The 20,551-nt window shown below is 40.9% G+C and overlaps 7 protein-coding genes across 7 annotated transcripts; 2 read left to right on the plus strand and 5 right to left on the minus strand.

The window, feature by feature from the left end:
• Positions 1-1,834: 1,834 nt before the first annotated feature.
• FOA43_002379 (uncharacterized protein) lies at positions 1,835-5,182 on the minus strand (the record flags this gene model as incomplete). The annotated part of the gene is made up of 1 exon (XM_038922676.1): positions 1,835-5,182. The coding sequence occupies one exon, from the start codon at positions 5,180-5,182 to the stop codon at positions 1,835-1,837; it is 3,348 nt and encodes a 1,115-aa protein (XP_038778604.1).
• A 422-nt stretch (positions 5,183-5,604) lies between these two features.
• On the plus strand, positions 5,605-6,579 carry RPF2 (rRNA-binding ribosome biosynthesis protein rpf2; the record flags this gene model as incomplete). Its single annotated transcript, XM_038922677.1, has 1 exon — positions 5,605-6,579. The coding sequence occupies one exon, from the start codon at positions 5,605-5,607 to the stop codon at positions 6,577-6,579; it is 975 nt and encodes a 324-aa protein (XP_038778605.1).
• A 75-nt stretch (positions 6,580-6,654) lies between these two features.
• Positions 6,655-8,700, minus strand: FOA43_002381 (uncharacterized protein; the record flags this gene model as incomplete). Its single annotated transcript, XM_038922678.1, has 1 exon — positions 6,655-8,700. The coding sequence occupies one exon, from the start codon at positions 8,698-8,700 to the stop codon at positions 6,655-6,657; it is 2,046 nt and encodes a 681-aa protein (XP_038778606.1).
• Positions 8,701-9,437: 737 nt separating this feature from the next.
• Positions 9,438-11,120, plus strand: FOA43_002382 (uncharacterized protein; the record flags this gene model as incomplete). The annotated part of the gene is made up of 1 exon (XM_038922679.1): positions 9,438-11,120. One exon carries the CDS (start codon positions 9,438-9,440, stop codon positions 11,118-11,120), a length of 1,683 nt encoding a protein of 560 aa, XP_038778607.1.
• A 64-nt stretch (positions 11,121-11,184) lies between these two features.
• FOA43_002383 (uncharacterized protein) lies at positions 11,185-15,523 on the minus strand (the record flags this gene model as incomplete). Its single annotated transcript, XM_038922680.1, has 2 exons — positions 11,185-14,171; positions 14,671-15,523. 2 exons carry the CDS (start codon positions 15,521-15,523, stop codon positions 11,185-11,187), a joined length of 3,840 nt encoding a protein of 1,279 aa, XP_038778608.1.
• Positions 15,524-16,150: 627 nt separating this feature from the next.
• FOA43_002384 (uncharacterized protein) lies at positions 16,151-17,260 on the minus strand (the record flags this gene model as incomplete). Its single annotated transcript, XM_038922681.1, has 1 exon — positions 16,151-17,260. One exon carries the CDS (start codon positions 17,258-17,260, stop codon positions 16,151-16,153), a length of 1,110 nt encoding a protein of 369 aa, XP_038778609.1.
• A 779-nt stretch (positions 17,261-18,039) lies between these two features.
• Positions 18,040-18,890, minus strand: FOA43_002385 (uncharacterized protein; the record flags this gene model as incomplete). Its single annotated transcript, XM_038922682.1, has 2 exons — positions 18,040-18,473; positions 18,887-18,890. 2 exons carry the CDS (start codon positions 18,888-18,890, stop codon positions 18,040-18,042), a joined length of 438 nt encoding a protein of 145 aa, XP_038778610.1.
• Positions 18,891-20,551: the final 1,661 nt, after the last annotated feature.

A 20,551-nucleotide genomic window follows, 5' to 3' on the forward strand; every position in this document is an offset into this window, starting at 1 on the left:
TATTAACTTGTTTCTTTTATTTGTGGATCCCTACAATAATTCTAAGTATTCTTAAGTTTCTCATTTAGTAATTCGGAAGACCATCATCAATAGTACACCGCGTAGTAGACTTTACCAATAGTATTCTTTGAGCAAGTACTCGGCTAGATAAGGAACTGAACTGAATTGAATTCACCAACCATGAACTCTACTGTTTACAATTTCAGTAATAACGAGTTGGTTTCAGCGAGCTTACGTTAACATAATTAGTAACAGTCAACATACATCGCTGTTGGATTAGGGACATGCTATATAGCCGTGTCCAAACGTAATGAATATTGGTCAGAAAAAAATCTATGGAACGCTAAGTAAGGTTAGGCTTGAGTATTGTTTCAAATTCCCTTATGTCCTCTGTATCAATTAAAGAACGTATTTTGGCTTATCTGAAACATAAAACCAAGATTGACAGATGTCCAGACGTCCGTTATTATCCTAATATACAATTTTATTTCTCAACCAATCCTCCAAATCCTTTGATTCTATTGAACTATATAAATACAGCTCATTCTGTTCATTCATACTTTCGACAAATTTATTCCTGATTTTCCACGCAGTTTATGGTCATTTATTATAAGGCGAGTTTTACATTCCGTGTTGCTCGTTATACATTAATCTGCAAAGACTGTCTTTGTTCTGCCAGATGATATGTTGTATGCGGAGACCGAAGATCACATGCATTTCTAAAAAGTGACTTTTTAAAGTAGAACAGGATCTCGATGATCGTTCATAGAACCAAATATTTTTATGCTTACAAGGTAAAAAGCTGAGGTGGGCGGCAGCGTAGAGATTCTCAAATCCATGCATAACATTCTCAAGATTAGTGCCTATTTCTGCCCGATAAATAATTCGAATTTCTGCTGCAACACTAAATGTTACCCTTAATGTTGATTTTTATATTTGTTTATCTATCTGATATTGAACAAGTGATGGTGACATACTTTTTCATATCTGGCTCAGGTACATTAGTTGAGTCGAAAGGCTGATTCAGAAAACTAGTTCCTCACTAATTTACACTAGATACTAAAAAGATTGTTCCACTATTTAGTTAGCGAAGGCACTACTACCGCTCATCGTAGATTCAAAACTAAAATGTGTAGTGTTGAAATCGTATAAACTAGTACATCCCAACACCTGTGACTAGAGGAGTAACATAGATTACTTTATCTGGCCAAAAAAGGGATCAAGAGGATTAAAGATGCTAGCTTGAAGGCAAAACGAAATGATGATACTTAGACAAAACTACTCATTCATTTATCTTTCATTATTACAAACCAATATAATATTATATTATATTATATATATTTTTGGTGACGTACTAGTGACATACTTACAATACGTTTTTACATCTGAATCGTGTATATTACTTGGATCAGAATATAATTCTTTCAATCCAGGAACACCGTACATCGGTACCAACTTGAGATCAGACAAATAGTATCTACACTAGATACGCACAAGAAGTAAGTTACTTCTTGAAACAACTAAGTAATGATAATCACGTGACTCGATTCAATGAGTCAGCACTACAGCATTTGATGCGTGATCAGAATCACGCGACCGTGTATCTAACATATGTGTTGCACATATATCGCAATACATCGCACATATGTGATGTGTAGGCAGACTATGGTTTTTACCGGTGGAAATATAATACCACATCTTCTTTGCTTTCATTTTCTAGGTCTCTAAGGCTTGCCATTGAGGCGATATAAGCCATGCTGTAAGGATTTTATATTGAGATATGGACAATAATGGAACGTTATAATAAAGTGTTACATTCATTTATGTATAAAGATTAGTGCAGACTGAGCCATTTCATCAAATTTACCTGCTCATCTAGATGTTCAAGTAGATCGTTCTCTTTAAAGTAGTCGCTAAACAAGGTTCGATCGAGACCTAAACATTTGAGGTCATCCTTCGAAATGTACAACTGATCGATAGACTTTGGAAGACCGATATTGTAGGATGACAAGTTGGCCAAGACCTTTAAAAATTTGCTCTGTTCGAGGTCTTTACCCTGTTTAAGGGCTGTCCAATCATCAGTGAGAATCAACCTCTTAAAAGCAAGAGCCAAGAGAATCTGAATCTGCCTCTCCGAAAACGTTTTCCCAATTAGGACAGTTGAATGGGACTTGGTCACGTGCAAAATATTGGACAATAACTTAAATATGTCATCAAACGGATCACAGTTAACAACGGAAAAGTCTTCCAAAGTGAGAAAGTCAGTGAGTTCGGACAATGACAGTTGAATCTTATGGCCCAGTTTATCCACTATTAGATGGAAAACTTTCCTTGTCAATAAACTCAAATTCGAAGACAAGTAACGGGATTCCTTCAATAGAGTAGTAGCAGAATCTTGATCTAGGGAGTGAAATCTAGATAGAAGGACATCTTCATATTTCTCCTGTAGACTCAAAACATCTAACTGAGACTCTATGTCACATAATTGGTCTGGATTGACTTGATTTTCCGCTATAAGAGAAAGCTTTGCAATGTTAAGCTGTAGTTTCTTGTTCTCAATGTTCTCCTGGTCAGAATTATCTGTATACTTGAGTAATTTGCTAGATGCTTCATCAAAATTATCATTTTGAATAGAAAGTATCCAGGAGAACTTATAGTGGGACAAATCACCATTGAGAAACTGACTCAAGTAGTCTGAATACTTGAAAAAACGAGTGAGAAGAAGATCCACCTTATTAGAATGAACATATAATGCAAATAACTTCTCGGCAAAGCTGTATTGATACTTCTGGAAACACACATCAAACTTATGCTCGACGGCAGCGCTCATGTTTTCAATTTCAATGGGGTCCAAAGCGTTCTGAGAAGATATGGTTTCAACAGCTTCTCTTTCACTCTCAAGTAGCTCACTTAGACTTTGAAGATCGTCGAATCCTTCGACAAACTTGATGATTTCATTCTGCTTTCTGAGAAGAATAAATATGTCGATCCAGTGTTTTCTGTTGGCATTGTAAAATTCTTCAAGGTTGTGCTTAGCAGTAGTTTGATCGTCCCCCTGACACTCAGCATACTGCAACAAATCATTACAGCTGTAATACAAAAATGGAGACAAGCCTAAAATAGCTTTACTAACAGCAGTCTTGATCTCGGTGTCTATATCATTATCCAACTGCGAGGCATAACTCAACGCAAGCTTTCGAATCATTCCGTTAATATCTTTTAAGAATCTGATGTGATCAAAAAAAATCGGCTTGGCTTTAACGTTGATGTCGTATTGAATATTAAGAAGTTCTCCCTTCACATCCCTTTCCGGAGCAATGTATGCAGCATTCAACAGCTCGTTAAGGACAGTTGCCAACTTAGAAAGCGATGCTTCGTTACCTATTTGCTCCAAAAAAGTTGTAGAAATAAAGTCTTGAAGAAGGTCAACGATTCTACTGGCATCCTGTGAAAAGAATAGATTCATAGAGCTTCTGTATTTGTCAGATTGTAAAAGAGAATCAACAGACGTAGTCAGATCGTCATTTTCGGCAAGGAAATCATAGAAATAAGAGGCCAATCCTAGCCTCTCGGTATTGTTGACCACCACCATCTTATAACTATCAGCAACGATAAAGTTCTCAGAAATATACTGAGCCAATTTCTTCATAAGCTCAAATCTCCGCTTCAAATTATCCGAAATAACAAGATACGATTGTAGAAGGGACGACTTATTGGTGAGAATCTCATCAGAAATATCCAAAATGGCACCTTCAATCTCATTCTGACGAATATCATACGAAGATTGAGCCATATCAAAGTTAACAGACAATTCTGCACTTTCAAACTGCAGATATTCTTCAATACGATTCTTTAGAAACTGTTGGGCGGTCTTTCTTTCACCTGGAGCCAAAACATCAATGTGAATAACTCCATCGCTTGTCATTATACACATAGACCTGTTTTCACCACCCTCAGGTAAGGAAGAAGCACCATAAATTTCCACCTCAGGGTTCAAAGAAACAAAGTCCTCCCAAGTAGAGGTATCGGATAGATCAGCAGTATCTGAGAAGATCAGACGATGGTCAACGAGAATGAAGGACACCTTAGAATCAAAGAGAATATATAACCTGGGATAGACATCAGTCGATTGGACGCTTTTAAGATGATATTGAGACTCAACAATAAGATCTGAATCAAATTTAACAACAACAAGACTCATTGAACCATCATTCTGGGATATAAGAACCAAGAATTTGTCGTTACCAAGAGATCCGACATCTTTAAGCTTCAAAGAGAGTAAAGCCTTAGGATCAGAAACCTGTGGAAGCATCAATTCAGTTAAATTAGTCTTCGCAGAAATGTGATGACCAGTTCCCTTAACAAAATCAACTAGATGAACTGTTCCTTGCTCTTCTAGAACAAACAATCGAGTCAAAAGAGAGCTTTTGTGTTCAAATCGAAGGGCCATAATCTTGTTACTATCATCATAGGTCTCTATATTGTAAGATAACATCCTTAGAAACTTAAAGGAAACCTGAGAAGGAATGATCTCGTCTTGACTTAACTGAATTCTTCCAAATTGATCCTTTAGAGATACACAGATCACCTTTCTATAGTTGGTAGCCAACACAAGTCCGACATCTTCATTATATTCAGTCAAAGTAAAGAGTTCTCCTCGGGAAAGCTTTAATTGTAAGGTATGTTCATTCTGTAGAATACTTAGAGAAGGAATCAATTTTAGAGCTTCAATATATCTGACGATACCTGTGATACAATCAACAATAATCAAATCCGGTTGAGAAGGAGTTGCCAAGTTGGTGATAAGCTGAACCTGCGGTAGAATTCCAAATTCATTCTTTGTATATTCGAATTTGAGCGTATAGGAGCTGAAGTCGTCATTATTGGCCGAATACACATAGATATGTCTGTTACTAATGAGGATAGAGGCATTAATCAACGGATAAGAGTCACAAAATAGAATCTTCTCTCCAGAGTGAGTGTCTAAAGGAGGATATCTGTTGGCTCGTTGATAGACATGGTAGAATTGAGTATTCATGAGTCCCTTGGAAGTAGTCTCATATGAGGAAGGTTCGTTTTCATCCGCTTGATTGGCTCTATTGGCTTGATTGGGTCGATTGGGTCGATTGGATTGATTGGCTTCAATATTGAACCTACTGGCATTAAACTTGAGTTCTGGCATAGTAGTTGGCTCGTTGATACACAGATGTAATGAGTAGCGAACAAAGAACTAGATAAGTAAGTAAGACTTCAACCCTAAACATTGATCATCAATATTTACTGGTGTAAGGATGCGTACATAGCGAGAAGGAAAATGAAATGGAGGGAATGAGCCTGAAGAGCTGGCGAGTAGATATCGACATTAGATGCACAATTCATCTGCCACAGAGAGTAACGACTTTCTTCTACAAATACGCCCTACAAATAGGGATGGATCACTTCTACTCGGTAGATAAATAGCTTTTGAAAATGATTCATCACGTGACTGAAAAATTTTTCACTCAAAAAAAAATATTTAAAAAAAATTTAAAGATAGGAAAATTGAAAAGAAAGAAAGTTATTAAATGATCTATCTATCATCTATTGTTGTTCATAGAAAAAAGGATGATTAGAACAGTGAAACCCAAAAGTGCCCGGTCGAAAAGGGCAATGGACAAGAAGCAGCCTAAAATAGTGGAAAACGTTAAGTCTGCTCTTTTCATTCCGGGACAGAATGCCAATAAAGCATTACATGATATCACAGTTGACTTGGCAGCATTAAAGAAGCCATATTGCAAAAGGTTCCAGAAAAAGAACCAGATATTACCTTTTGAAGATTCTTCTAGTATTGAGTTTCTCAGTGAGAAGAACGATTCTTCCATAGTGGTATTATCCACCAATAATAAGAAGCGTCCTAACAGTTTAACTTTCATAAGGACATTTAACTATGCCGTTTACGATATGATTGAACTTCAAGTTCTTTCAAATTACAAACTTTTCGATGCGTTCAAAAAAGTGACATTCCAACTCGGTTTGAAGCCGATGTTTGCTTTCCAAGGATCCATCTTTGATACTAATCCGGTGATGAAACAGGTCAAGTCGTTATTTTTGGATATGTTTCGTGGAGAAGTCAATAAGTATGTCGATGTTGCAGGACTTCAATGGATTATTTCTATTTCTGCAATCGAAGAAGATGATCAGAATCAAGCCATTTCCAAGCTTCCTCTAGTGCATTTTAGAGTGTATAAGTTGAAGACTTATCATTCTCCAGAGCCAAAACTTCCTCGTGTTGAATTGGAAGAGACAGGACCAAGATTAGACTTCAAGATTGGTCGTCATGAATCTGCTTCTGCTGAAGTGGAAAAAGAAGCACTCACGGTTCCTAAGCAGTTACAACCAAAGGAGAAGAAGAACGTTCAAACTGATATGCTTGGTGATAAGGTGGCCAAGGTTCATGTTGGTAAACAGGACTTGAGTGGACTTCAGACCAGGAAGATGAAGGGCTTAAAGAGTAGATACGATCAGGTCGGCGTCAGTGAGACTGATGAAATAGAAATAAAAATACAAGAGGAACCCGAATCAAAGAAGATGAAACTATAGATCGGACATCGGACCATCAATCACTGTATATTAATAAATTACTTTACTTGTGAATGCTTGTAGATCGGCGGACCATTAATAAAATCCATTCTCATCTTGGTCGTGTTCCAAGAACGAGGAAACCGTGCTTGGACTCTTGAAGAAGCAATATTTCTTAAGCATCGCTTTGTAGGAGTCCGAGTCAATATCTGGTTTGGAGGGCTCGTTGGTAGGAGATGAACTAGACGAATTCTCCTTATTTGATGCTGCTCGTCGTGACAGTTTTGCATCCCTTTCGGAATTTCCCGACTGTTGGTGGTCTGCAGAGGATACCATATCCTCTGAATTCGTTGTAACGTTTGGCGAAGGTTTTACTTCCCGGCCCACCTTCATATTATCCAAACTAAAACTAGTGAATGGATCCTCCTTCTCTAAAGAAACCATAGAACGCGGTGAAAGACTGTTGAAGTTGCCTCTAATACCAGTGGCAGTTTCCCGTAAATCTCTTAGGACTGCAGGGGTTCCCGGTGAATCAATCGACGAGGAACCTCCTGTAGTATATGCAAAGTTGCCAGCAAATTCGGGCGATGGCGAGACTATCTGAGTTGGCCGAGGCGAAGCCCGTACACCTAACATACGTGGAGATGAAGTACCTTTAAGTGTCTCAAATTTCCGGGATTTCTTCAGATTATCCGCAGATAAAGTTCTTCTTAGTGGTACATCCAATGGCGCAACCCTTGGAGGAGGAACAGCAGCAGATTTGCCATGTCCATGCGTCCTTTTATGGTATGGAACAAAGCGAATCTGGTAGTTGTGGTTGAAATTATTGTCCCAATACTCCTGTCCACCTGAGATGTATCGCAGACAGCAGGAAAATGTAGGGATTAGGTCTGACGAGTATTTGTGCGACCCAAGAAACTGAGACAGCATCAGGGGTACACTTATTTGGAAAACAAATCTATCGTAACAGGCCCGCTTAAGAATACGAGGCATATTAGGTGTGAAGGTAGCATCTATATTGATCACCGTAGTCCAATCATCAAATGTATACCTTGCAGTAACTTTTTTAGAATAACTGATATTCTTGACTGCCACTTGACCAAGAATGCAGGTCTTATCGGAATTCAAATGCAGAGATTCAAGAAAAACAGGCACTTCCCGATCAATCTCGTCACTGTAGTAAACCTTTGGAAACAAGGAAAGATCGAGATCCCAACCGGAGATAAGCTTTCTAAATCGGTTCAAGTTACGTAAACTTGATTTCTCTACGTAATCGCGTGAAGACATAAAGAGGGTATGAAAATTGGCATAATAGTCGTTTGAACGTCGTGAAGAACCTGAATCTATGTCGCTGTCATAATCGCTGTTTCCAGATCCACTGGATCCACTGGATCTACCGGAGTCGCTAGAATCACCCTCATCGTCTGAGGTGCAAGGAGAGTTACCTGCACTGATACTGGTTGGTTTATCTTTCTCCTTGAAAAATTTAACATCGATATTAACACCAAAATGAACCTGTTTAAAGGTAGGAGTAGCTGGAAGAGAACGAGAAGAGCCCAAGGATTGCAATTTAAGAGACGATTTGACCAATTCACCGGATTTCCTGCGTATCAAAGAGTGCAAATGTGGGTATGCTGCCTCGTCAAGAGCCTCAGCGGTGGAACTACCAGGTGAACTGGTAGGACTAATAGGGCTAACAGGACTAACAGGGCTAACAGGACTAATAGGACTTTCACCATGAACAACTGAGGGACCTTTTGATTGTCGATTCTCGAATTTGGCCAACCTAGAATTATACAGGGTATTCTGCTTCATAATTCTCTCTATACTCTTATCTAAGTCCATAGAATCGGATCGAGAAGGTCTCCTCATGAAAGACAAGGAGAGGGGTATATCTTCCTCGGAGTCCACGGAACCACGGAAACCACGGGATTCACCGGGGTTGTCGGAGAATGGAGATTCGGCGATTTCCAAGGTACCTTTGGTAGAGCCAGTGCCTGCGCCGGCACTGCGACCAGAATGAGCACTAGCGCCTGCAGTGGCATTGGCACCCGAGATGCCATCAATGGAACCTAAACCATCAACGGTCAAACCCTTGCCAAAGCCCGCACGCTTCTTACGGGAAGAGTGAACAAAAGGCATTGACGAACGTAAGAAGGTAAGAGAAAGAAGAAGGGATAAAGAGTAAAGGATACGGAAAGTCTACCGGTTATGTCATACACAGAAAAGTGAACAAGGAGGACAAAGGGAAGCGAGAAATCGGCCATAGTAAAAGCGGCTCAACAATACGGAAGGGGGGCGCGGGGAACGTGGGAGAACATCGGGAGGCTAAAGGGGCATCCCTATCAGGGAACACTAGGGACCAGGGAACACCACATCAGGAAGCACCAGGGGACACCAGGGACTAGAAATCACCAGGGGACACCAGGGACCAGGGACCAGGAAACACCAGGGGACACCAGGGACCAGGAAACACCAGGGGACACCAGGGACCAGGAAACACTAGAAGTGCCATCAATACTGCTACCAGGCCTACCACTTGCATCACGATATTAATGTGGGTGTAGAGAGTTCTGGATATGTCTCGGATGACCGGTACTGATATCCACCGAGCTGCCCCCGACAGTAGTTAGCGCTGCTTTTATTGTTTAGTTCAGCCGTGGATGCAGAAAATAAGGTGATTGCGCCCTGATCGCGATAAATTCTCATGCGGGTTCGTGCCTCCTCATGCATCTTCATGCGTCTTCATTCGATTAGCCGCATAAAATCATAGGATCGATCGACGCATCTCAAACGACGCAATGATCTGTACGAAGAAAAAAGTCATCTCTTGTTCTTATCAACACTTGTTTCTTCTTGTACTCCGCTACTTTCTGAGTATGGAATCAATTCAAAAGCCACATGGTCATGCAGACTCCTCTCCATACAATTTCTCTCTATGGAACATTTGGGTAGCTTCGACTCTCCTTAAGATTCTTCTTTTTCCCACATATCACTCCACAGATTTTGACGTTCATAGAAATTGGCTATCAATTACAAAGCTACTACCTTTAAAAGACTGGTATTTCGAGAACACGTCTCAATGGACTCTTGATTATCCTCCTTTCTTTGCCTATTTTGAGTGGTTTCTCTCGCGGCTTGTTCCTCCCCTTGTTGCTGCTGATGGCTGTATCAAATTGACGGCTCAAGATGGAGAGTACGGTTATTTGACCGTCATTTTCCAGAGATCTACCGTCATTGCAAGTGAAATACTTCTATTTCTAGCTCTACAATGGCTGATAGACACTTCCTCTTCTTTAAAAGAGAAGAAACGTAACTTTGTCATTGCTTGCTCCATCTCTCTTTCTCCAGGATTCTTCATCATTGATCATATCCATTTCCAGTATAATGGATTTCTCTTCTCCTTTCTTGTTCTCTCTTTGGTTAATGCTAAACTAGGAAATTACGTCTCTTGTGCTTTCTGGTTTGCAGTTTTACTCTGCTTCAAGCATATTTTTCTGTATATGGCACCAGCTTTCTTTGTCTATCTTCTATCTGTCTACTGCATCAAGCATAGAAGGTTTTCTACAAAAGATGGCATTTTGGCAAATCTCAAGTTGTTTCTATTTGATACTGTCATCTGGTCTCATTTGTTCCAGCTAGGAGCTGTTGTTATAGCTGTTTTTGCCGTGGCACTTGGCCCCTTCATCTACTATGGCTCTATGCCACAGCTTCTTAAGCGCCTATTCCCCTTTTCTAGAGGACTCACTCATGCTTATTGGGCTCCTAATTTCTGGGCTCTATACTCCTTCATAGATAGAGTTTTAATCCAATTGGCAAAACGAATTCCTGGCGTTGAAAAGTTTCTCTGCCTTTTTCTAAAGAAGAGTTATCCAATAGACTATTCCAATGCCAATTCACTCACCAGGGGAATTGTGGGTGATGTGGAATTTCTCTTTCTACCTGAAATCCAACCGAAACATACCTTCTTCTTAACCCTTTTCTATGAAATGCTCTCCATGATTCAGCTCTTCATTAATCCAACTTATCAGCGATTCTTGGGAGCAGTCACTTATTGTGCGTGGACTTCATTTTTGTTTGGTTGGCACGTTCATGAGAAAGCTGCACTTCTTATGATCATTCCATTTACTTTTTGTGTTGTTCAGGATAGAAAGCTTCTTCCTTCATTTCAAACCTTGACAGCAGCCAGTTATGTGTCTCTTTTCCCTCTTCTTTTTGGTTCAGCAGAATGGCTTTTCAAAGCTCTGATCACATTCGTTTGGGTTGTTGTCTTCCAAACAAGTTTCAATGAAGTGTGTCATTTCTCTACCACTCGGACAAGGCGCGTGGTTGCTCTTGATAGGCTCAACATAATCTACGTTTTCCTTCTAATACCTATGTGTGCCATTATTCAGATGATTGACATTGAATCACGCAATTTCCCTTCATTACAGAAGTTAGGCTTTGCCAGTTTGATGACATATAGCGTCTACTGTGCCTTCGGTATAGTGACATCATGGAACAGCTTCAGTTGGTTGTACTTTTTGGATGACAGTGTATGGGAAGAGAAGAAAGCTATATAGAGAGGTCATGTTATGTATATTGCGTTTGCGTTTGCGTTTGCTTTTGCGTTTTGCGTTTACCTGTTTATATATCGTAGTCATCAACTGGATCACCATCAATGTGGTCGTGCTTGTCAATTTCCAGGTCTTCCGAAATGCGTTTCTGGCTCTCGGGAACCGTTAAAAACATTCTAATTCCATCAACGACGGAATTTTTGCTAGTATCCACCAACCTCACATCGTTGAAGAGTTTAATTATCATATCCATATTTTGTACACGAATAGCCACGTTCAACATTGAAAAGAAGAAGTCACACACCCTCATTAAGGAAGCGTCTGATTTGAACACCTTCTCAACACGATTCAGGTCTGAGAAGAAAGAGAGAACAGCGTTTTTCTTCTCAGGATAGAACGTACCTAAGTGCATAACGCTGACCAAAAGCTCTGCACTGTCTCTTTCGAAATGACTGGCAAACAAGTCGTATAAATCGATCTCTGCAAGTTCTGTCTCCAATTGTACTTTGCGTCTCATCACCTGTCTTTCTACATTCATCAACTTGTCCTCTTTGGCATCAAACTTTTGCGATTTGAAGAAAAGTTCACGTGCTTCGGGAACCATCCCGACGCCAACCCACTGTACTAGAAGTGTCTGAATCTCGAGTCTGTATTCTGAACTGTTCACAGGAAGAACCTTCTTTTGATCCAATGACTTTAACATGAGACAAATTACCTTCATCAACCTTTGGGCATTCGATCTGTCTTCTGTATCTTCCCTTGCGGCACTTCTGGAAAGATAGACAAGCGAGTTTGAGAAAAACTCGTGTAACAGCATGGACTGTTCTACTTCAGATAAAACTATGGCACCTTGACGACTGAATGCAAACCGAGTAGACTTAGGATCTTCAATATGTTCGGGGTTTCCTCTATTTCCTATCAGAAGCTCATGAAAATAGTTGATGATCCATTGATTGGGTTCCAAATGGGTCAAAAACCACACAAGAACCCGTCTGTATCCCTCTACCATAAGCAGTTCGTCAACGATGCAAAACGATGAAGACGGGTTGTACCTGATCATTTTGTGGAAGTTGTTGCCTTTGGAAAGGAACTTGTATATGATATCTGTGTTGATTGTCGGGTCATCCTTTTTGCTTTTCTTATCATTTTTGGTCATTTGCGATGCTTCATATTCGTATTGCACCACCCATGCTATGCTTCTAACTATCTTTTCGCACTGTGTTGTTACCAGAGTTCCTTCCATCATCTTCTGGAGTTGTCCGAGGAGGTTCTCCATGGGAGTAATAAAGATACTCGAATCTTTCTGAGACTTTTTGAGCAGTTTCACAAACTCAATGGTCAATTTACTGTTATCTCCACGAGGAATATCCCTCCAATCTCTTCCTTCATCATCAAACATGAAGTCTTTGGATGAAGATGATCTTACTGCCATCGGCATATCGTTCAGTTTGTTGAAAAGCGATGCGGTATCTTTAGGGAGAGTTAAACGTGCAGCTGATGTATCAGTATCTGCGTTTCTATGGTCGTTTGGCTCTTCCTCTTGCTGCCCTTCCTCTTGCTGCCCTTCCTCTTCATCTTCCGCGTCATCTTCGTCTTCCCCATCGTCATCCTCCTCAAACACGCAATGACAATCAGGATGCAAGTCATAAACATCTCCCTCTATATACATATCATTATCCCTCATGTCTTCATCTGCAGAATGACGTGGTGGTTTGACACCATGAGGAGGACAAAACATGTTCTTATGATGAGCCTGATACTCGTCATCAGGATCATCTTCCAATTCCAGTTCAAACATGTACTTGATATCTTCATCATAGCGATCTTCCGGCTCTAAATTAAATACCAAAAGCGCCACATCCTGAAGATCACTTCCTAGAGCAAGTATACCAGCCACCAAGACTCTCATATCTGCCGTGAGCGATCCGTTACCCATTCTTCTTCCCCAAGGATTCATAAAATGTATAAGAGACTCATGCTTAAAGTCGTGGGTTCTCTTTTCGAAATCGTCGTTGAGTATCATAGAGATTGCAGACCTTAAGGCAGAAGAACCTTTAATAACGGGTCGTATTATTACTGGATAACCCGGAAATCCGGCCTGTTCGTCTCTTCTGTCTATCTCGATCCCTAGGAGAATAATCCTTGTTTGGTCTTTCCATACCTGTAAAAAGAAAGAAAGGAATGGGTTAAGACAGACAATATCGGACGATCTATAAAGCTTGTAAATGACCATCATACAGACGACACAGAGGGAATAGACCAACTTCAAGTGGTGAAAATCAGATGCCATATTGACGATTCCTGATAATGTATGGTCCGGGACCCATAAATGCACATTCTGCGCCCAATGATCAGCATCGTTATTAATAAGCATGAGCTGAGATGTATTATCAGCATGAAGAACAGTTAATGATCGTTCAGCAATTGTGGCCAAGTCGTAAGCCATGGCAAAGTTAGGAAGTTCAACCTCTGGATCGTTCAAGTACCTCGGATAACATAATGCCAAAACAAGATCCGATACTAGATCCAAAGATATAATCATTTCGTTCATATCACCGGTATCTGCAGGTTGGGTATAAGGATCCGAGAGAGCAGCTATGGTCGAAAAGAGCTTCCAAAGCCTGTCCTGCTTTTCTGCTACGTCATCATTCGGTCTAAATATCCTCAAATATCTGAACATAGCCCGGTGAAGCTTCAACGGGTTGAATCTGAGGCTCGATTTGAGATCGAAATCGAACGAATATTCTTCAACTTCTTCTTCGTCCTCCTCATAATTATAGTCTTCATCGTCGTCATCGTCGTCATCGTCGTCATCGTCGTCATCGTCGTCATAATCGTCATCCTCTTGATAATCGACTTCATTCTCACCGTCACCGTCACCATCACCGTCACCGTCTTCGTACTCGGCTTCAGAATTACCCTCATTTAACCACTGATCCTTATGATTACTTATTTCATGAGAAACGGAAATTCCTTCCTGAACAGACCTCGTAGATCCGGCCCTCTTGGCCTTATTCTGCTTCTGTTTTAAGCGTCTAGATGGAATCTTGATTATGTCTTGATATAAAGCTGATTGGACTTCCAAAACAAAACTGGCACTAGAAACAGCGGTTCAAGATTCAGACGCTATTCGTTTCTGATGCTCGGAAGATCGAAATACAGAACGAAAATCAAGTTGATGGCTGGAGAAGTGTCACTGATCGAATAGGAGAAGTGAAAAATCAAGAAAAAACGTAGAAATTTTCAGCCAGTATACGTGGCTGGTGTGTGGCGGTGCATGAAAGATAAAAATTGTCCAACAGTTGTATACATTCATAGTTGAAGATATGCTTACAGTTGAGCTATGTTTATGATTGAATCGATTAATCTATGCTTTGTTTGAATTCATGCCTACCGTTAAATTTATGCTTATGGCTAGTACTTTTTTATCTTCTTTTTCATTCCATTTCGTATGGAATATAATCGATTCGATCACATGATCTGTACGGTTTGTAGTAGTGCTCATCTTTTTTTCTTAAACCCCGATCAAAACTAGCTTTAGATCCAAAAAGCAAACTCCAGAGCCATGATTTTCCTGGATTTTGATTTAATATCTCCTTATCTGCTGCTCCAATCGTTTCCTGTTCGACCTTCAATTCCCTGAAAAGTTTCTTCTCACTTTTGGTATTATCCCAATTGGGAATATGTGATTCTTCACTGAGACTATGTAATTGCAACAATTTGTCGGGATTTTCTTCAGTCAAATGCTGTATATAGCATTTAAATAGTGTATTAGAGTCTACTAAGTTATGGCACGATTGATTTAATGCAACGATGCTTGCATTCAAGAAGGTAGGATTGAAATCCCCGGGGTTCGTTCTAATTCGTGACCATAAATTATCGAGCTGAATCCATATACTTGGATGGCTGTTGACAAACAGATAGAAACTTTGATTTCGGGATGAGTGCAGTCTATAAAGATCTGTCAACAGATCTGTGAAGTACATTGCACGTGCTACACCAAATGGGTCCCAATGATATTCAGAGAGATCGAACTTCACTGGCGATGTAGGCTTTGATCCAAAATTCGAGAGTGGTGATATATTAGAAGAGTTTCCTTGACTATTATCATTGGGTTTGGAACTGGAAAGAGTCGGTTTGGTATCCTGAGAATTCGGTGAATCAAATCTATTTATATCGATCTCAGCCAAAGTCCGCCCCTTCGATCTATTCTTCCTTTTGAAAATACTTGTAAAGCTTCTTATTGTTTCAAAACCTAGTCGCTTCCTATCCACATTTTCTTGAGTTTGGTGCTTGGGAAACCGATAGATATGATCATAATCGTCAAAATTGGCTCCTGTATAACTAGATCCATCATCTGATTCTAATTCACTAATAATCGATTCGCAATCTTTCAGAAAGTTGTCCATAGTTAAGAATAAAGTCTGTTAATTGATACTAAGCGCCGTATCGACAAGAAATCCCTTAAATAATTGGTTTCCAAATTGGGAATCGCTGCTTATCCTCTGCGGGACTTTTTCACTGCGAATTTCGCGCTGGTCCTGAGCGCATCTCTTCTGGCGTATGCATCTTGCGCAATTTCTCATCGCTTCTCAATCTGTATCTTTGTGTTCATCAACCATGTCTAGAGCTTCTAGAATTACATTAGGAGCTACTATGTGCCTCTGTGTAGCCACATGTGTAGGTGTTTACTATTTATCGGAATTTGAAAGAGATGTAAGTACACGTTATCATCACTAGATATGCTTAACATACTAACCCCTTCGCGCAGGCCCTCAAAGTGGGTCCTATCAAAGATCAAGAAAGAGTCAGCAAGCGAATGAACGGAAAGCAGAAGGCCAATTTAGAGGACTTTGAGGCGCAAAAGAAGCTCAAGGAGCAGTTAGAGTCACAACAGCCTTTGACGGGAAAAGTAGTGAGAGGAGAGAACGAGAACCGAGGATAACTGGAGGAGTTAGTTACCCGCAGCTGCTTAATCCTACACCACATAACTCATATGATATTACTTGTACATAAATATTAGCGACATATATAACTCATTGAGCTTGCTTGGCTTGCTTGGCTTGCTCCCTTTTCCAAAACTTCAACAACAGATCTCCGTAGCGGTTCATCTCTTCCACTTGGATCATGAGCTTGAAATCGAGAAGCATAAGAAATTGGATCTCTAAATGGTTCAACTCCTCCAACGGGAGACCTCCTACTTTTGCATATCGGGAATTCTTGTAGAACACATCGCTAAAGAACTTTGATGCTACCGTGATCCCTGAAATTATCAACCGATGGATGTTGTAGCTGTCGATGACAAAGACCTGACCACGGTCCGGATCACGAGACTCATAAGATGACTCGCTCGACAATCCGCCAGACTTTCCCGCAAAACCGGAAAACTCTCCATTATTCGCGCGTTTGGCGATTCTATCAAAATACACTAACAAGCTTAAAAATACGTCGTTTGTCACTGGACAATACTTCAGTATTCTAGTCAAATAGGCATAAAGCGAGATGGCGGGAATGTTCCGTCCATGGAACGAAAGGACATTGGCTTTGAATCGGTTCTGCTCCATGCTGTTCTCGTTCCTTTGACGGGTATCCTGCAAAGCCTCATCGTAATGTTCCGTATGTAGAAGGTCATTTGCCTCCACGATCTTCTGGAGAAGTGCCGATAGCATTAGTAGAAGATCTTGCACAGGATGTTCCGCCACATTGAAGTGTTCCTGAGATGGTGGGGGCGGTTGCTGTAGTAGTTTCTGCGTCTGCAGCGGCGGCAATTGTTGCGGCAATTGCTGTCGACGGCTGTCGGAAAAGTCAACCGATGTGTTGACCGGAGCAGAGCTGGAAATAAAGTGGGGATGCTGAGGAAATTGCAGGAACTGGTCAACTTGAGGAAACGGCGGTAATAGCTGCGGCTGTTGTGGCTGTTGTTGTTGCTGTTGCTGTGAATCTTGGTATAATGTGCTGGATGATGAGTTGGTGGAGAAGGCCATATCCTTAGACAAATTTGTGGTGGCCATAGCAGGAGTAGGGTGGGGTGGAAACCCAATTACCGACTGCTGCGAGTTATCCGACATTTGCGATGCCTGCGATGCCTGCGATGCTTCGGACATGCGGGACGTCTGAAAAGTACCGGTGAAGGAATTCGCACCCATGCTTGGACCAGTGTAAGAGGAGCTTATGCGACTAGGAGTATGGTGAAAAGGCGAGAACTGCTGTAGGGAACTCTGTTGCTGGAGCTTAGAGGTGAGAAGGCTTCTCCTTGGCGGCTGCATAATTTCCGCGTCGTCAAATGACCCAGAGCGGGAATCATCAAATACTCCACTGCCATTTCCGCCATATGAGCCTGAAGAGTTGCGATGCAAGTAGGGAACCGATGGGTTTTCTGACGGCGGGATTGCCGACGGCGGATTTGCCGATGGACTGTTGGAATAAGGCACAAAGTTCGACGGCGACGTCGTATGAGAAGTATACGACGAAGAAAATGAAGAAGTGGTAAACTTGGGTGCGTTCTGAAAAGAGTTGAAATAATGCGACGTTTGACTGTTCGGAAGATATGACTGAGGTTGTTGACTTTGAAGCTGCGGATATTGGGAGGCCGCAGGGAATTGCTGGTTCTGGGGAGGCTTGGGTAAACCCTGGGTCTGCCCTATGGAAGAAACCAGCGGTTGTGGTTGACGTCCCAGTATGGATTGAGGGTGGGCATCGTCGGGTCGTGTGAACATAATTACAGTGACAGAGCCATATAATCGAGGTATTAGCTGCGGGAGATTAGTTGACTTTTACGCGAATCATATTAGCTGCGATCGATGAAACGAAATTTCGGCAGCTGCGCGAAACAAATCCCTGCATAAATTATTAATTTAGCGAAGGCACACCTTTCTCCGAAAGCGAGATTTATCCGCCGTACTAATATTACATCCTGTTCATTCAACTATTTAAATCCAAAAAACTCCTCAGCATTAATCTGCATCCTCTTCAGCCCCTTCTTAGCCAACTTCATATCTTCTTTGTATCTGAGTTTATTCTCCTTGACCTGTTTTAGCTGCCTCTCTTCCAATTGAAGACGACGGGTATAAATCATGTCGTCGCGGAAAAGCTCTTGCCCCGGCCTGTTCATCACCTGGAAAGGTCGCAAATTTTCAACCACACTTATCGGAAGATTGAAGAGTTCCAAGTCGTGTTGCTCGGTGTTGAGAGCGGTATTTGTGAATACCGTATAGACGGGGGTGAATTTGCGGATGTTGCTAAAGTATGGACTGTAATTCTTTATCTTGTTATCCTTCTTAATTTGTTTATATTCCTTCAAGTCGTTCAGTATCGACGTTGATTTCCTGGCATAATTGCTGTCAGTGCGTGAATCAGCCCCTGAAGATGATCTGGCAGAAAACCTGGTGGATGACCTTATGGATGACTTTGATAATTCAAATGTCCGCGGGTAATTTGAAAATGGCGTGTAGGCAGAAGGTGAGCGAGAAGACCCAACAGTGATATCATTTACGACACCTCGATTAGTTCGACTCAATGACGATAAAGGCGAACGTGTATGATTTTCTTTGATAGGCTGAAGAAGGGGTCTGTAGCTACTGAACAGCATGTCCAAATAGAGATCATTCTTATCTATGTTGGCCGTGTTAGGCACCCTTGGGATAGAACTTAAGTAGTTTTTTCTGGGAGTTGCGGCAAAATGAATGTCGGAAAACTGAGGAGGAGACAGTGGCGGAACTTGAGATTCTGAATGTGCGACGGATCTCAGCATAGATGATTCGCCGCTGCTTGACTCATTGTTAGAGTCAGGGGGTTTTGAAGAGGAGGGCAATGATGAGGGAGAAGACGAAGACTCTGAAGACGAGAATCTGACTGAACCAGCAGCAGATATGGATCCAACTGGTAGTCTGGTGACTTTGGATATACGTAGAAGCAAAGACATTGCCGAATAACAAGAGAAAAAATGACAGCTATCGGAAAACTTGATACGAGATTGCGGGAAATCATCTCATTTTAACTTGAGGCTTCCGCACATGCGTGTCGCATCTTTATACACGCGCAGAATAGCCAGGAGATTAAGGCCGATAAGTCAGAGGTGTAAGGATGCGCATATTGCAGTCAAAATAACAAATCGATCTCGCTTCTCTCAACATGAACAGATCCATGCTATCAGAATTTGACCTTTCAATCGATTCTCCGAGGACAATTATAAGAGAGTGGTTTAAGCAAGAGGATTGCCGTACTTTCCGACTTTTAAGAATTTACTTAATTTGCATGACAGAGCTTTTTTTGGTCTCAAAAAATACTTCCTATCCAATTCTATGAATACGTATACCATAATCTCGTTACAACAACTGAGAACATTGAAGTATTATGATCAAAAAGTAGGAAACCTTCTTTGGCAATAATCAAGTTACTGCACAAGAACATCATCACATTCATTATGGGCTAAGGGATTTCATTAATAAACAAATATAGGTGTACTGCTACTTTATATTTAAAACCATCAATAGACTGGAAACCACTATTTTTGATATTTAGCATACATTTGAATTAATAGGACCTCTGTAAAGTCATTGCAAGATCCACTTTGATGATATGTTACAACAGGATCTTCTGATATACGATCACGTGATACAATATCAGTAGTTTAAACATAACACTAACTTTACGAAGACTTCATTTTAAGCATACTCCAGAGCACTTAGAATATAACCCTTTTTGTAAGTACATAACCAAGCTTAGATGAAACGAAATTACTGGAAAAATACTGAAGTCTTAATAAAATATCGGAAGTACCATATCACGTGATCAAATATACATGATATAACTTCAAAATGGAAATAGTTGGGTCCACCAAAGTTGGCACTTGTTACCCACTTTTTCTATCTATCTCGTTCGAATTTTCTCAGATAGCAACAGGCTGAGACGAATTATGTTGACCCCATTTTGTACGAGGTAAGGCTTTCCCTAAGTTACGAAAGATCATCGTATTTCATGCGACTTTCCAGATTTCCTCATTAGGAATAAAGTAGTGCGCATATCAATCACGGCTTTTGACACGTATGGGACAGTATTATTAATGCCGATGATTATCCAGAGAATTAGTAATCCTCAGGAAGTACAGAGGATTTGATGAATTGAAGCTTCATAACAGCAGTTGCAGTAGCAGATGGAGAGGAAGCGTTGGAATGCGGAATGATAAAAAGCGAAGAATATGCAAATAGGAGGGGGTATGATGAAAAGGAGATTCCTTATGGTTACCGGCGTGTTGAAGCAACGCCGGAAAATACCGGGCGGCAACTTTAAACACGAGGGGCTTAACGACCTCGGCTACCGCGGATGGGAGCTAGCGGTAAATAGTTCCACGGTTTCCTCGAGAAATTCGTAAGCACGGTTACCAAGGGACAAGGGGGAACAGCTGTAGGTTGTAGGTTGTAGGTTGTAGGTTCTAAGCA

Source organism: Brettanomyces nanus, chromosome 2 (genome assembly GCF_011074865.1).
Source record: "Brettanomyces nanus chromosome 2, complete sequence".
NCBI classification, from domain to species: Eukaryota; Fungi; Ascomycota; class Pichiomycetes; order Pichiales; family Pichiaceae; genus Brettanomyces; species Brettanomyces nanus.